Source organism: Sesamum indicum, linkage group LG6 (assembly GCF_026168435.1).
Source record: "Sesamum indicum cultivar Baizhima isolate 11 linkage group LG6, ASM2616843v1, whole genome shotgun sequence".
NCBI classification, from domain to species: domain Eukaryota; kingdom Viridiplantae; phylum Streptophyta; class Magnoliopsida; order Lamiales; family Pedaliaceae; genus Sesamum; species Sesamum indicum.
The window spans coordinates 6,109,107-6,121,816 of NC_142662.1; the positions used below are offsets into that span (position 1 = coordinate 6,109,107).

At 35.8% G+C, this 12,710-nt stretch overlaps 1 protein-coding gene across 1 annotated transcript; it reads right to left on the reverse strand.

The window, feature by feature from the left end:
* Positions 1–1,869: 1,869 nt before the first annotated feature.
* LOC105164858 (pleiotropic drug resistance protein 1) lies at positions 1,870–9,542 on the reverse strand. Its single transcript, XM_011083661.3, has 20 exons — positions 8,893–9,542; positions 8,662–8,782; positions 8,389–8,562; positions 8,106–8,265; positions 7,915–7,991; positions 6,842–6,986; positions 6,448–6,749; positions 6,079–6,360; positions 5,682–5,998; positions 5,438–5,598; positions 5,249–5,352; positions 4,998–5,148; positions 4,518–4,759; positions 4,098–4,430; positions 3,715–4,005; positions 3,415–3,632; positions 3,089–3,316; positions 2,825–2,996; positions 2,474–2,728; positions 1,870–2,377 (listed from the first exon to the last, which is right to left on the reverse strand). The coding sequence occupies exons 1-20, from the start codon at positions 9,243–9,245 to the stop codon at positions 2,120–2,122; spliced, it is 4,344 nt and encodes a 1,447-aa protein (XP_011081963.1). The 5' UTR covers positions 9,246–9,542; the 3' UTR covers positions 1,870–2,119.
* Positions 9,543–12,710: the final 3,168 nt, after the last annotated feature.

Sequence of the window (12,710 nt, forward strand, 5' to 3'; positions counted from 1 at the left end):
TTACTTTTACCCATTAAAACGACCGATTTAGCTCTTGATCAAAACTACAAAGTTTTAGTACACATTATAAATTTTTCACAGAAGTAGGAATCATTAAATTTGGACCAATATGTCTCAAGAAAATTACGATTCACAGAGGATGATCGGACATATTATTTTCTGCTGCTTCTCTTCCATGTTAATCAATTTTGTTTTCTTCCATTTCAGTTTAAACTTAGTTCCTTTACAAATTTATTCAAGGAAGATGAACTGAAACTTACCAAATTCAGATGTAAAAATTATTTTAGTGTTGATGGAAGAAGAGGAAACTCTCAAACTCTCCCTTCTCCTTTCTTCTCTCCCTCCCCTTTTCTCTTTTCTTCACTTCTCTTCTCCTCTTGTCTCCCTCTTTCACCGCCTCTATCTAATTACGATAAGTGTTAATATATTAAATATTAAATTAAATAATTATCTTTTTCAATAATATAAATTTTTAGATAATGTATTCGTTTAACATTATAGTTAGACCAAACATGACGTTCTGGGTTTTGAATTTCAATCTTCATTTATAAAGTAATGCTTCACATGCAGGATTTGCGTGGATGGGCCATGTTAAGATATTAAATATTACGATAAGTTACAACGACCTTCCCTGAGGTTTCGCATAATTACGAATATTCTTTTATTATTTGAAAACTTACGAATATCCATCTGATTTTAATGGTTGTCTAACAATTAGCCCAATCTGTTAGGTTTTCATTCATTTTTTATGGTGAACTTATCAAAATGCTCTTGTGGATCAAAAAATATAATTTTATTTATCTTTTAGAGTTTTTTATTTTTTCTTCACTAAGTGCATAATTTTTTTTTATATAACTTTTAGAATTTTTTCATCCACCTTGTTTGATTGTTTTAAACGTTTTTACATTTTTTTTAAAAAAATAAAAAAATACAGTAAGGGCAAAGTTAACAATTGCATACCTTCATTCAAGAATTACATAATTTCTTCAAACATTAGGGAGTATTTGTAATTTTTTCAAACAATGAGGGGTACTCATAATTATGACAAACCTCGTACCCTAAATATTAAATGATTCTTCTTTCTAAAAATTTAATTATTAATAAGCATCAATTACATCAATAGAGAATAATATTTATCATGATTTATTACATATAATTATTGATAAATTTATTTTAAGAATTAACATTTTCTCACTAAATTATTTTCAAAATGATTTTTCTAAATTGGTTTACTAAAAATAAATTCGAGTGGATAAAAGATATAGAAATGTCTCAAATAGACAGCTAATTTGAACGAGAAATGGGCCGTACTTATGGCCCAATTAGCAAAGTATAAACCCAACTAAAAGCCCAATTCACTGTACTAGTTTTACTTCTTTGGGCATCTAACAAACTACCGCAAACTGCAAACCGCAACGGAATACCACAACGGCACCGTATCTCTGCCCTAATTTTCGTCCCCAATTCCCAACTTAGATTTAAATTTTCATCTCTTGCACCAAAATTGGGTAGTTTACTGAATTCCTTGGCTCAGGTGGAATTCATAGAGATTGTTAGAATTCAAGTTCCGTAGTTTCATGGTTTTTTATTGCATTTTTTTTATCAAACAAATAGGTTTAGATGAATAGCACGTCTGGATTGATAAATTTGAATAAGGGGTTTCAAATTACTCTATTTAAAACAACAAAAAAGAAATTTATCAACATTCAACAAAACATAGCTCGAATTAGAATTAAAGGATTTTAAATTCTTTAGTTATCCAAATACATTCAATTAGGTTTATATTGCATCCTCGTATTTGTTTTCTGCTGTAGGAAACACGAGGGTTGATTTGTGATGAAATTTGTTCTTGAATATAAATGCCATAAGTGAAGATACAATAAAGTTTAACCATGATAAAAAGAAAATGATACACTTTGATTAAGTGCAAAAACTAATTTTTTTGAAAGAACTTGCACACTTTGATACTCAAAAATTACATAAGAAGCCAAATTGATGAACTTAATTATACAGTACACATTTTAAAGATTTTCTATACAAAACCTGAAACCTCTTGTGGGCTAGTAAAGCATAAATGCCTAGAGAGCACGGCGTCTGGAGAAGTTGGAAGAAGCTGTTTTTATCTCCTCTGGAAGTTGAATGTCCTGATGGAGTAGCCAAAGATGAAAGTGAAAAGAACAACGAATCCGAGGAGTATGGCTGCAACTACTCCAAGCATGTCGCGTCTGAACCCAAAGTAACTTCTCAAGAAGTCTTGCACTGTCTCTCCGGAGTCCATCACATCTTGAATATCTCCAAATTGTGTAATAATGAAGCCGTACAAGCTGTAAGCGACGGGGGTTACCCAGTAGTACCATCTCCACCACACAGGTATCCTCTGTCATTCACATTTGTTTACACAAGTTATTTTGATGAATTTCATGAGTTGTATACTAAAATTAATGCAAGAAATGATGATGTCTGCAGAACTTACTGGTCGTGGGACGATGAATCCTGAGAACAGATTCCAGATTGCATAGAAGAAAGAAGAGATAATGGCTGCAACGTTGTGGTTAGGAGTGACGGCTACAGTCATCATGCCGTAGAGGACAAAGTACAGTAATGAGAAGAACATGAAGTATATGAACCAGAAGAATTTTTCAGCTGTCCAGTCGAATCCCATCATTGAGTAGACAATGAGACTGTATATGACGGATTGTAGGAAGACATAAGGAATCTCAATGAAAAACTGCAAGAGAAAAAACCTTGTTGTTAAGTAACTCTGAACTTCAAATGTTGAAAATTTCACACATGTTTGGGTGCTTATTAGTCTGTAACCACTCACTTGTGAGAAAGCATATGGTAAAGCTGAATACATTCCAGCTGCTTTTTCTCTGTAAAAGACTGTTCGTTCAATGGCCACCACAGGCTGAACTGTCGAACCATATTGAAACCCCAAAAAGTTGATGGCAGCATACATAGAACCCATGGCGTTGAAGAGATCTTGCTGAGTTTTCCTGCAGTTAATAACGCCCAAGAAAATTAGCACAGAGCTAAATCAGAGTATTTCGATGTATGAGAAGTTTCTTAGCTTTTCTAGTGTACTTACCATTTAGAGCCGAGATCCCAGAACATAGTCCCAAATATAAGGGCTATGAAGGTTGTGAACACAAATCTTACGGCTGAATAAGGAGGATTCCTCCAGTACGACCAGTGTTGTTTCCACAGGCAAGCAATGCATTGGGTGAGGAAAGATTGTGAATATTTAGTTGGGAAATATAGGTCTTTTGTGCCCGGGCGGGGAACGCTTAATTCCTTGATTAGGGCTTTGTTCCTCCTGCAAATTTTTTTACATAATCAAGATTATTAGCATATTGTGGAATGAGTATACTTGGTCCCAGAAGATTACTTTTATGATCATGGAATTCAACTTACGTGTACAATTCTGAGTTCCTGTAGTGCTCGGTAAAGTCGACCCCCAAGAGTAGCTCTTGTGCAGAGGTAGTGACTTCCAACATCCACGTAGCTGGATTGTGACCGTCTTTAATCTTTGGTACTCCTTCAATTCCTTCAAAGTACTTGATCAGATGAGTTGAGTGTCTTCCCAATGGTCCAACATATATTTCTTGTCCTCCCCGTTTCATCAAAAACAGCTGCAAATTCATGTTATGTTAGTAACACGTATGGTGCAAAGAGGAAATATGTATATCCGCTTTAAAATTTTCATATATATACCTCATCAAACGCTTCAAATATGTCAATGCTAGGTTGATGGATTGTGCACACTACAGTTCTTCCCGTGTTCACGGTGTTCCTGACAGTTCTCATCACGATCGCAGCAGCTCTTGCATCAAGCCCTGAAGTTGGCTCATCCATGAAAATAATTGAAGGGTTAGCTACAAGTTCAACAGCAATTGTAAGCCTTTTTCGCTGCTCTGTAGAGAGACCATTGACCCCTGGCAACCCAACTAGCGCTCCGCTCAAAGGGGTAAGTTCTACAAGTTCCATTACCTCGTCAATGAACATCTGTAAGCAGAAGAGGGAAGTTAATATTACTCATGAAGTCTCAGTATGAGATTCGAGAAAAGAAACTGTAAAATGATTTTTGAATTACAAACCTTTCTAGTTTCTGCTTCAACTTCTCGTGGCAACCTCAACCAAGCTGAGTAAACAAGGGACTCATAAACAGTAACATTTGGAGAATGGATGTCGTTCTGCTCACAATATCCGGAAATCCTAGCAAATGTTGCCTGGTTCTTTGGATACCCTGAGATTGTGATATTTCCCTCAATATATCCCCCCGTCTTTCTTCCAGCTAACACATCCATCAAAGTTGTTTTACCAGCTCCACTAACTCCCATCAATGCTGTAAGAACGCCAGGCCTAAAAGCTCCACTTATACCCTTCAAGAGTTCCAATTTATCTTCAGTGACACCTTGAGCTTTCATTTCCTGTCAGTCAAAATAGTCGTTAAGCGATTGATTGATCTCAGGCATGCTCTTAATTGCTATATCTACAACATTTTAACTTGGACAAACCTCTGGCATGTCAACAGAATATCTGATGTCTTCAAACGTGATGGAATGTGGTTCAAATGGAAGAATCATTCCTCTCTTTCGGTTCTCGTCGACTTCAATGGCATCTGTTCTAGCAGATGAGGATCCAGAGGAGATGCTTCTCCTTCTACTCGCGCCCTGAGCTGAAACTCGGCCAACAGAACCCCCCCTCTGCGTATCATCTTCAGTTTCTTTTGGTAATACAGCTTGAGGCTTCTCAAAAGCTGTAGCATTTTTTAACATTGTTAAATGCTGAATGTAGTTGTACTATATAGACAAGAGAATAGACAGAAAAATTACATTTTATTGCTACTATTAATATAAATTTTGTGTCTAAAACTTTTATGAAGAAGAATAATTTCATGAATGGTCCTTAATATGTGTAACACAACGTTATTAGCTTGCTATATCTTTATCCTAGTCTAGAGAGAACTTGAGAGTTGTCAGAGTAGAAAAACTCACGGTTGAGGAATGTAAGACAGAGAAGGTAGAGGATGTTGAATAGCCATACGAACCCAAAGCACGCCCCCACTCCTAGCCAATACCAGTATGCTTGAGGAAAGAACCCTCTAGACTGCATTACAAGGACTCCCAACTTGGTCCCATTCACAACCTACAAATTGAAAAAAGAAAAAATTAAAATCATGATGATATTGTATCTCAGATGTAAAACATGCAAACAATCTGAAACCAAGATTGATGCATTGACTTACTTTACTCCAACTGTGTCCTGTGAATTCGTTAACAAGAATTGCATTCTGAGCATACATTAGAGGTGAGGACCAGTAGCCCCACAACCACCATTTCTTTACATCCTCTGCATTACCAGTTGGAAAATGAATTGAGAAACCGCACACCATCTTTAGTGTAAGTGTGAGATAGATATAAACATTTTATCATACCTCGGGACAGGACAAAGCCACCTAGTGCAAAAAGCAGGAGCAATGCAAATAAGCCAAATGTATTTGCAACAATCATGTTCCTGCCAGCTGCTCCAATAAATCTGAACAATGCTGATGCTGACTGGTGAACTAATAAAAGCAGCAGATACTGCTTCATTAACCTGCAATGAAGTTTCTAGATCAGTAATTTATATTTGAAAAAGCAACAAAAAGGTTGTCTGAGGCGGTGATTTGTAATGTGTACCTTCCTACATTAGGATCAAACCCGATCACATAGTAAGTGAGAAATGTCCATATAGCAACTTCAATGAAGGTAATCGGTATTTTCAGGATCCAAGAGGGAATAGCATATGCCCATGCAGGAAAAAAGTACATATCCCTTTGTTTGTAGAAGACTGGAAGCTTGTAAATTGTCATTGCAAGCTCTGACATTCCATTGAACATGACCATAATGACAGAGAAAAATAGAGCACCAACGTATATCCCTCCATCTGTTATATCATCTTTATCCATCTTAACCCGAATGAAGAGTGTCATGGCAATAAATGACATCACAATAAGCTGAAAGCAAACATCAGAAAAATGCTGTCAGTAATTTTCTAGTGGATGAACTTGCAGGATTGAAGCTGACAAAAACTTGCCTGGAAGAGCTTAAAGAAATAGACAAATGAGTTTCTCTTCATCAACAAGAGTTCTCTGTCTGTGCAGGCTTTCAGGAGTTCTTTCTTTCCAAGACCATACTTTTGTGTCGTCAAAGCGGCAGGATGGCTTTTGGTCTTATCATATGGAACTGCAAGCTCATCCCCGATTCTCCGGCCAACAACATATGATTGGAATGCCTCTGCAAATTCGCTGACCGAAATGAAGCGGTAAGGCTCATCTCTACGTGCCCAGTATTGTTTCTGATCTTTCTTCGAAGTTACCTGCATATAGTTTAATTTCTCATTAGAGCCAACAAAATTAAGTCCACACAATGAAGGAGTTTCTAGCTTATTGTGTCTTTTGCTTACTTCTTGCAAGAAATCAGCCACTCCTTTTCTTTCTGGGCATTTGAAACCCATGGACTCAAAGAAGCCAAGTACGCTTTCTCTAGGACCCTGATAAACAATCTGGCCATCAGCCAAGAGCACTATGTCATCGAACAGATCGTAGGTCTCGGGTGCTGGCTGGAGCAGTGAGATAAAAGCAGTTCCCTTCATAATGTGGACATATTGTCGAAGCATATTGACAATTTGGTACGTCGTGGAACTATCCAGCCCGGTTGATATCTCATCCATGAAAAGTGCCTTAGCTGGTCCAACAATCATTTCTCCTGTGATTTTTCACACATAAAAAGTTCAGCATCCGTACAAATCCATTGAACAAGCTCTTATGTCATGTTAGTGTATATTTTAGTTTGTTTACCGGTTGTGACACGCTTTTTCTGCCCTCCAGAAATTCCCCTTATCATTTCATCTCCAACCAAAGTATCAGCACAAACGTCGAGTCCTAGAACCTTAATAATGTAATCCGTGACAACATTTGCTGCGTCTCCTTCGGTGGCTGCTGCCTATATTGTTTGAAACAGCAAGATTACTCCTTTATACCTCAGAACAAGACTGATTTGTGTAGATAGATTCGAGAACTGTTTTGTACATGTAAATTTTATCACGATTGCCTCTATCTTTTCATACAAAAACTGTTAATTTTAGACTAGTAAAAAACTGCAATTTCACTCTGTATAATGAAATTGACTGTTGATAAGACCTGAAAATGGTGAACTCGTGCTGGAAATTAATCAAATTTTAATTGAGTTCGACAATTTCCTTTTTAATATACTAAGTTGTTGACCGACTCTGATGTTCACATTTCCCCCCTTGGTCTGTTAAATTCAGTTGTTTGTTTCTAAAGTTCCATCGTAGTAAATCTTGTAACTTAGCAATCAGACATGCACCACATATCACAATAATTGCAAGAAACGTAACAAACAAACAAGATTTGTCACTTTCTGTTCTTTTACCTTCATTATTCTTTAAAATTTTGTTTTGATAAGAGACTTGTCACTTTCTTGAAACCAAGACTTCTAAATATGTTGCTTATTTAAGTCCCATTATCTCTTAAGCAGACAGACTACAGGACATTAATATTAAAATGCAGAAACTGACTGCCTCAATGACGTCAGTCTCAGGCAAGAAAAGTAAGCTTTGCATCCAGGAGTAAAAATATTTTAGGTAAATTACAATAAGTTTTTTTGAGATTTTTTATAATCATAAATATTTTTTTATTATTTAAAAAATTATAAATATACTTCTAAAGTAAACCATCGTTTTAAAAAAAATCTCCACGTGACAACCTATTGTAGGATTATTTTTTACACAATCGTTAATTTTAAAATAATACTCATAATTTTTTAGACAATAAAAAATATTTATAAGTATGACAAATTTTGAGAGGAGCCATTGTAATTTACTTAAATATTTAATAATATTCTCTTTTACCTTCATGTAGATATCAACATCAGGATCTGGTTTGATATTCGCTGCTTTCTCTCTCCTTGACAATTCTGCCAGCATCTCTGATCAAATCAAATTTCACCACCGAAACTGTCAGTAAACTAAAATAAACAATCCACAATTTCAACTCTAGAATTTTCAAAGGGAATAAAAATATATTTAGTGAGTGTACGAACCGTAGCGGGATCCAACCCCCTGGCATCTTGCAGAAAATGCCAAGGTTTCTCTGACAGTCATTTCTCCAATATGCAGATCATGCTGGCTGATGTATGCTGCAGTTCTTTGGGGTACAAATTCTTCCATTCCATGTCCGTTATAAGTCACCCTTCCTGAAACCTGGTGAAAAAATATATATATATATTCAGCTTTCGTCATGAGTTAGAATCTGTTTACTGTTTTACTGGACTTAGAGGGGAAGATATGGTCGTTTATGAAGTAGTTAGAAGTTATTGTATTTACTTTGAGAGCTGGATCAAGCTTTCCAGCCAAAGCCAACAGAAGGGTCGTCTTTCCTGAACTCGGAGGACCTAGAAGCAAGGTCATCCGGCAGGGTTTGATGATTCCACTGACATCCTTAAGAATGGTGAAAGGCCTCTTTCTGCTTGGAAGTATATGGAGAGAATTTAAAACTCCCTGGAAAGAAAGGCAAGTATGAAGTAGATTCAGGTTCCCTTTTCAGCAAGATTACAGAAAACACGACAGATATTGTGTGTGTGTGTGTGTGTGTGTTACCTCTATCATGTTGATGTTGAAGTTGATAAAAGTAGGAAGAGCCCTGCTTGCACTGTAGGCTTCTGCATCGATATTCAGATGCTCATACCTCACTTCAATTGTTGGCATATCAATCCCCACCCTAGAGAACAAAAAATTAATAAGCATTTACATCAGACGGAATCAACAGGAATCTTGATGATGAACTCTGAATTTCGGGGGGAAAAGAAAAAGTCAACGGAAAATTAATACCTGTCAATTCTGTTCCTGAGTTTTAACAAGAACTTCTCATTGTCTTCTTCCACAGTATTCACCAGTCTCTCCACCAAATTCCTCTTGTCCTCGAACCCAAGATTCTCAACCTCTACCTCGTTCGCGCCTTTTGATCCGAACAGAAGCCCTTTCCTGAGACGATCGAAAGTGGGCAACTTTTCCAGGGCGGCCCATTTCAGGGCCTCCTCATCGTCCTCTTCCCGCGACGACCGCGAGAAGACTTCAATCCCTGTATTTCTCCATATGTTTGAGCTGTTTGCCCTGAAACTTGAGCTCCGTTTGCTGGTTGCTCTCAAGCTACTACTAGCTTTATACAGGTCGCCAGCGTCCATTTTCTAACCTTTCCAGCAGCAATACTGCTGAAGTGTGTGCCCTTTCTCCTGGTTTTTTCTTTATATCGCGCCAGGTAGTGCAGGTTGAAACGCTGGAAAGATCCCTACTCCCTGCCGGGGTCAGAGATGATCCAACGATGTGTTCTGTAAACCTGCTTTCTTGTGTCTTGCAATATAAAAAGAACGTCAATGTTAATGCAGTTGGTTTGTGAAGATTAATGTATAAGGCTTATATAGGTGTGCATGTTCGAGTCCAGGCGGCTTTGAATTTTCAAATTATTGGGTTTTGTCCATTGGAAACTCGAAATCAATAAAGAGATCTCGCGGAAGTCGGGGCATGCCACCTTCTTTGACCCTTCATGACTTAAAATATATAGAAATCGCAAACGAAAGAATATTTAAAATTTTTTGTTATTTTCTCATGGGAAAGTTTCCGCACGCCATCCTCAAACTTTTGAAGAAATTTTAAATTCGCCCTCAAGATTTCAGATTTTAGGGGAAACATTCATGATTATGTTTTTCTTTCGTGAGGAGTGTTGACTAAATTTATTTAAAATATCTTAAAGGCTCGTATTTTCTTTGAGATGTATTTAGAGCTTAAAATGTAATTTTATTTTAAAATAAAAGATTAAATTATTTGGATAAAATGAGATTTTATATCAAGTTTACAATTTACTAATTAGAAAATTTAAATTTGTAATGAGTGATGAGTTCAAAAAATGCACGGGTTCAATGAATATAGACAATCGTTCGAGGTTTGGGACGAAATGAATGCAAATCCTGAAGGGAGACCTGCAAAAAAGACTTTAGCACTCCAACATCCAAGTTAGTATTGGATTTGAGATGGAATAAAGTCAAAAAATAATTAAATATAATTGAAATCGAGATATGGTGAATAAAGTCAATGAAAAGTATAAGAACACTTGATAATGTGTTTGTGGAGTCCTTAGATAATGTTCAGAAAATGTTTAAAAAGTGTTTAGAGAGTGAGAGACATGATTTATAGAGTAAAAGAAGTGTGGGAAACGTAAGTGGGACGTCCAGAAAGTGAGAAAGGTGTCAGAACGGTCTTAGAAAGTGCCTTTAGTATATAAGAGTAAACCTATATTTATAGGGGGGTGCCCTCTTCCGATAGGGCTATACACGTTTCCTTCCATTCGCTGAAAAAGTTGATAAAAACAGTTTGGATAAGCCATAATTTGTTCTTGTCTTTTATTAATCTTGTTGTTGAATACTTATCTTCAAGTTTGGGAGACCCTTTATCAGCGAGGACTTCTAACCACTAAGACTTCCTAGCCACCCAAGAGTCCAAGGCTTTAGAGAGTCCTCCCTCATCTGCAAGGAATCGCAGCCGTAAGAAAATCCTAACTTACTAGGCTGATGTGGTTCCAAAGTGGTTGCTTAAGCTATCTATATGCCACGGTGGAGTGTGGGCTGCCACACGGGCCTTTTTAAGCCGAATGTTTTCTTGGGCTTTAATCATGGTCAGAATAGGGGATGTCTTGAGCCTCCTCCCTTTGTCAATTTGTTTTTTTTGGGGGACGCCCCCCAAAGTTGTCTATCAAGTGTTCTTAGGCCTCTCATGACTTGGGTCTCGTAAGATGTTACAAGCCTCCCGTTTCTTTCTTTTTTTGGATTGCTTAGGCCTCTTTGGGCGAGCTTATTTTTATGCACATCGCTAGTCCCCCCCCCCCTAATAAGTGGAGATTTCGACATTTATTAGAGTAGACGTCTTTAGAGGTTAGTCCAAGAAGGAACACATTTTTTTTTTCAAATTCCTACAAAGAATGTTAGTAGCATAAACATGCATAGAAAAAGAAAAACTTACTTCGTGCATGTACGGAGCAGGGCTCTTTATGAAGGTGCCTCCATGGAGAGGGACTTAACAGGTGCCTTTTGTGCATATGCCTGGTGTAGGGCTTTATTTTACTGTAAGAGACTGTTAAACAACAAAAAAAAAAGAATATATATATATACACTACGATAGGGTAAGTAAATTAAGGGTAAGTAATTTAAACACATTTTAAATATGTGATAAGTTAGAAATTATATATTTTCTTTTTTTGTATTCAGTCGAAAGTCCTCCTTACAATGATTTGAAAATCTGCATTATCCATATTATTTCACATATACATTATACACATTAAGTGTATTTAAAAAATAGATAAGATAAATAATATAATTCTTATATATACAACGTGATATATATTAAAAATAAAATAGGTGGTGCAACAAAAATTGCTAGAGCAAATTCAATTCGTGTTTATACTACACAAAACATTAAATAAGGAGGTGTAAATATTTCTAGCCCTCAATTAATTGTCTACATGTAGACATCATAGAGCACACTCTTCACATGGTCAATTTAATAAATATATAAAAACATAAAAATATAGTTTCTTTCAATTTTTCTTTATATTATTTTTAAATATATTAATAATTCTAAATCAATTAATATATTATCATTACAATATCCAATACGCAATACATTACTTCAGTTGCCCTGAGGTAATGTCGCAATTACGAATACCTCTTTGTTGTTTGAAAAAATTAATATCCCTTGATGTTTAATGAAATTACATAATTCCTGGATGGAGGCATGAAAATCATCAATTTTATCCTAGGTGTGTTGTTTTCTTTAAAAAAAAACTAAAAAAATATTAAAAAAATTGGATAAGGTGGATGAAAATTTTAGATAAATTTTAAAAAAAAATCCACTTAGATCGTAAAAATTAAAAAAAATAAAAATAAGTAAATTTATAATTCGTATTTCACAAGAACATTTTGGTCAGTTCACTACAAAAAATAAATAAACAAAGTAAAAGATACTAATGGATTGAACTAGTTATTAAACGACTGTTAAAATTAGAAGAATATTAATAATTTTCCCCAAAAAAAAAAGTATCTATAATTATATCAAACTTTAAAAAAAATTATTATAATTTACTCTAAAAACAAATTAAATACTCAAACTCTTAACCTCAATTTTGTACCATAGAAAATTCTTGCCCGAATCTAATTTAGTCGAACTAATCAAATGACATCAATATAATATACTTACTCTGTAATTAATCACTTTCAATCTATCTTCCTCCTTGAACAACCGTCGAATGATTGGCCGGCGGGCCCCAGTTCTCCACGTGATTGACTACATGCACTTGATTTTCCTTTTTTTTTTTTTTTTTTGGTTGTTTTTACGTTAGCGTGTGGGGTGGTGAGGGTGCGGTAAGGCATGTATATTAATTATGCCACATATACCCTCCGTTCTAATTCTCGCCTATATTGAACTAATTATATGATCCGTGACTTCAACCAATTTGCCTTTTCTGAATCAACAACCCTTCCTCATACGCCACCTTTTTCATCCACCCACATATTCACACATAAATCACAATTCACACTTCGGACTTGTCATTCTAAATCGAGCACTATATCAATTCCATCGTTAAAAAAAATATAAAAAAA

Excerpts from the sequence above, each read along its gene's own strand:
- LOC105164858 (XM_011083661.3), bottom strand. The coding sequence starts at position 9,245 with ATGGACGCTGGCGACCTGTATAAAGCTAGTAGTAGCTTGAGAGCAACC. Across the intron at positions 8,563-8,661 it reads TCAACATCAACATGATAGAG|GGAGTTTTAAATTCTCTCCA; the intron begins GTAACACACACA and ends CTTTCTTTCCAG. Across the intron at positions 7,992-8,105 it reads GGGGGTTGGATCCCGCTACG|AGATGCTGGCAGAATTGTCA; the intron begins GTTCGTACACTC and ends TGATTTGATCAG.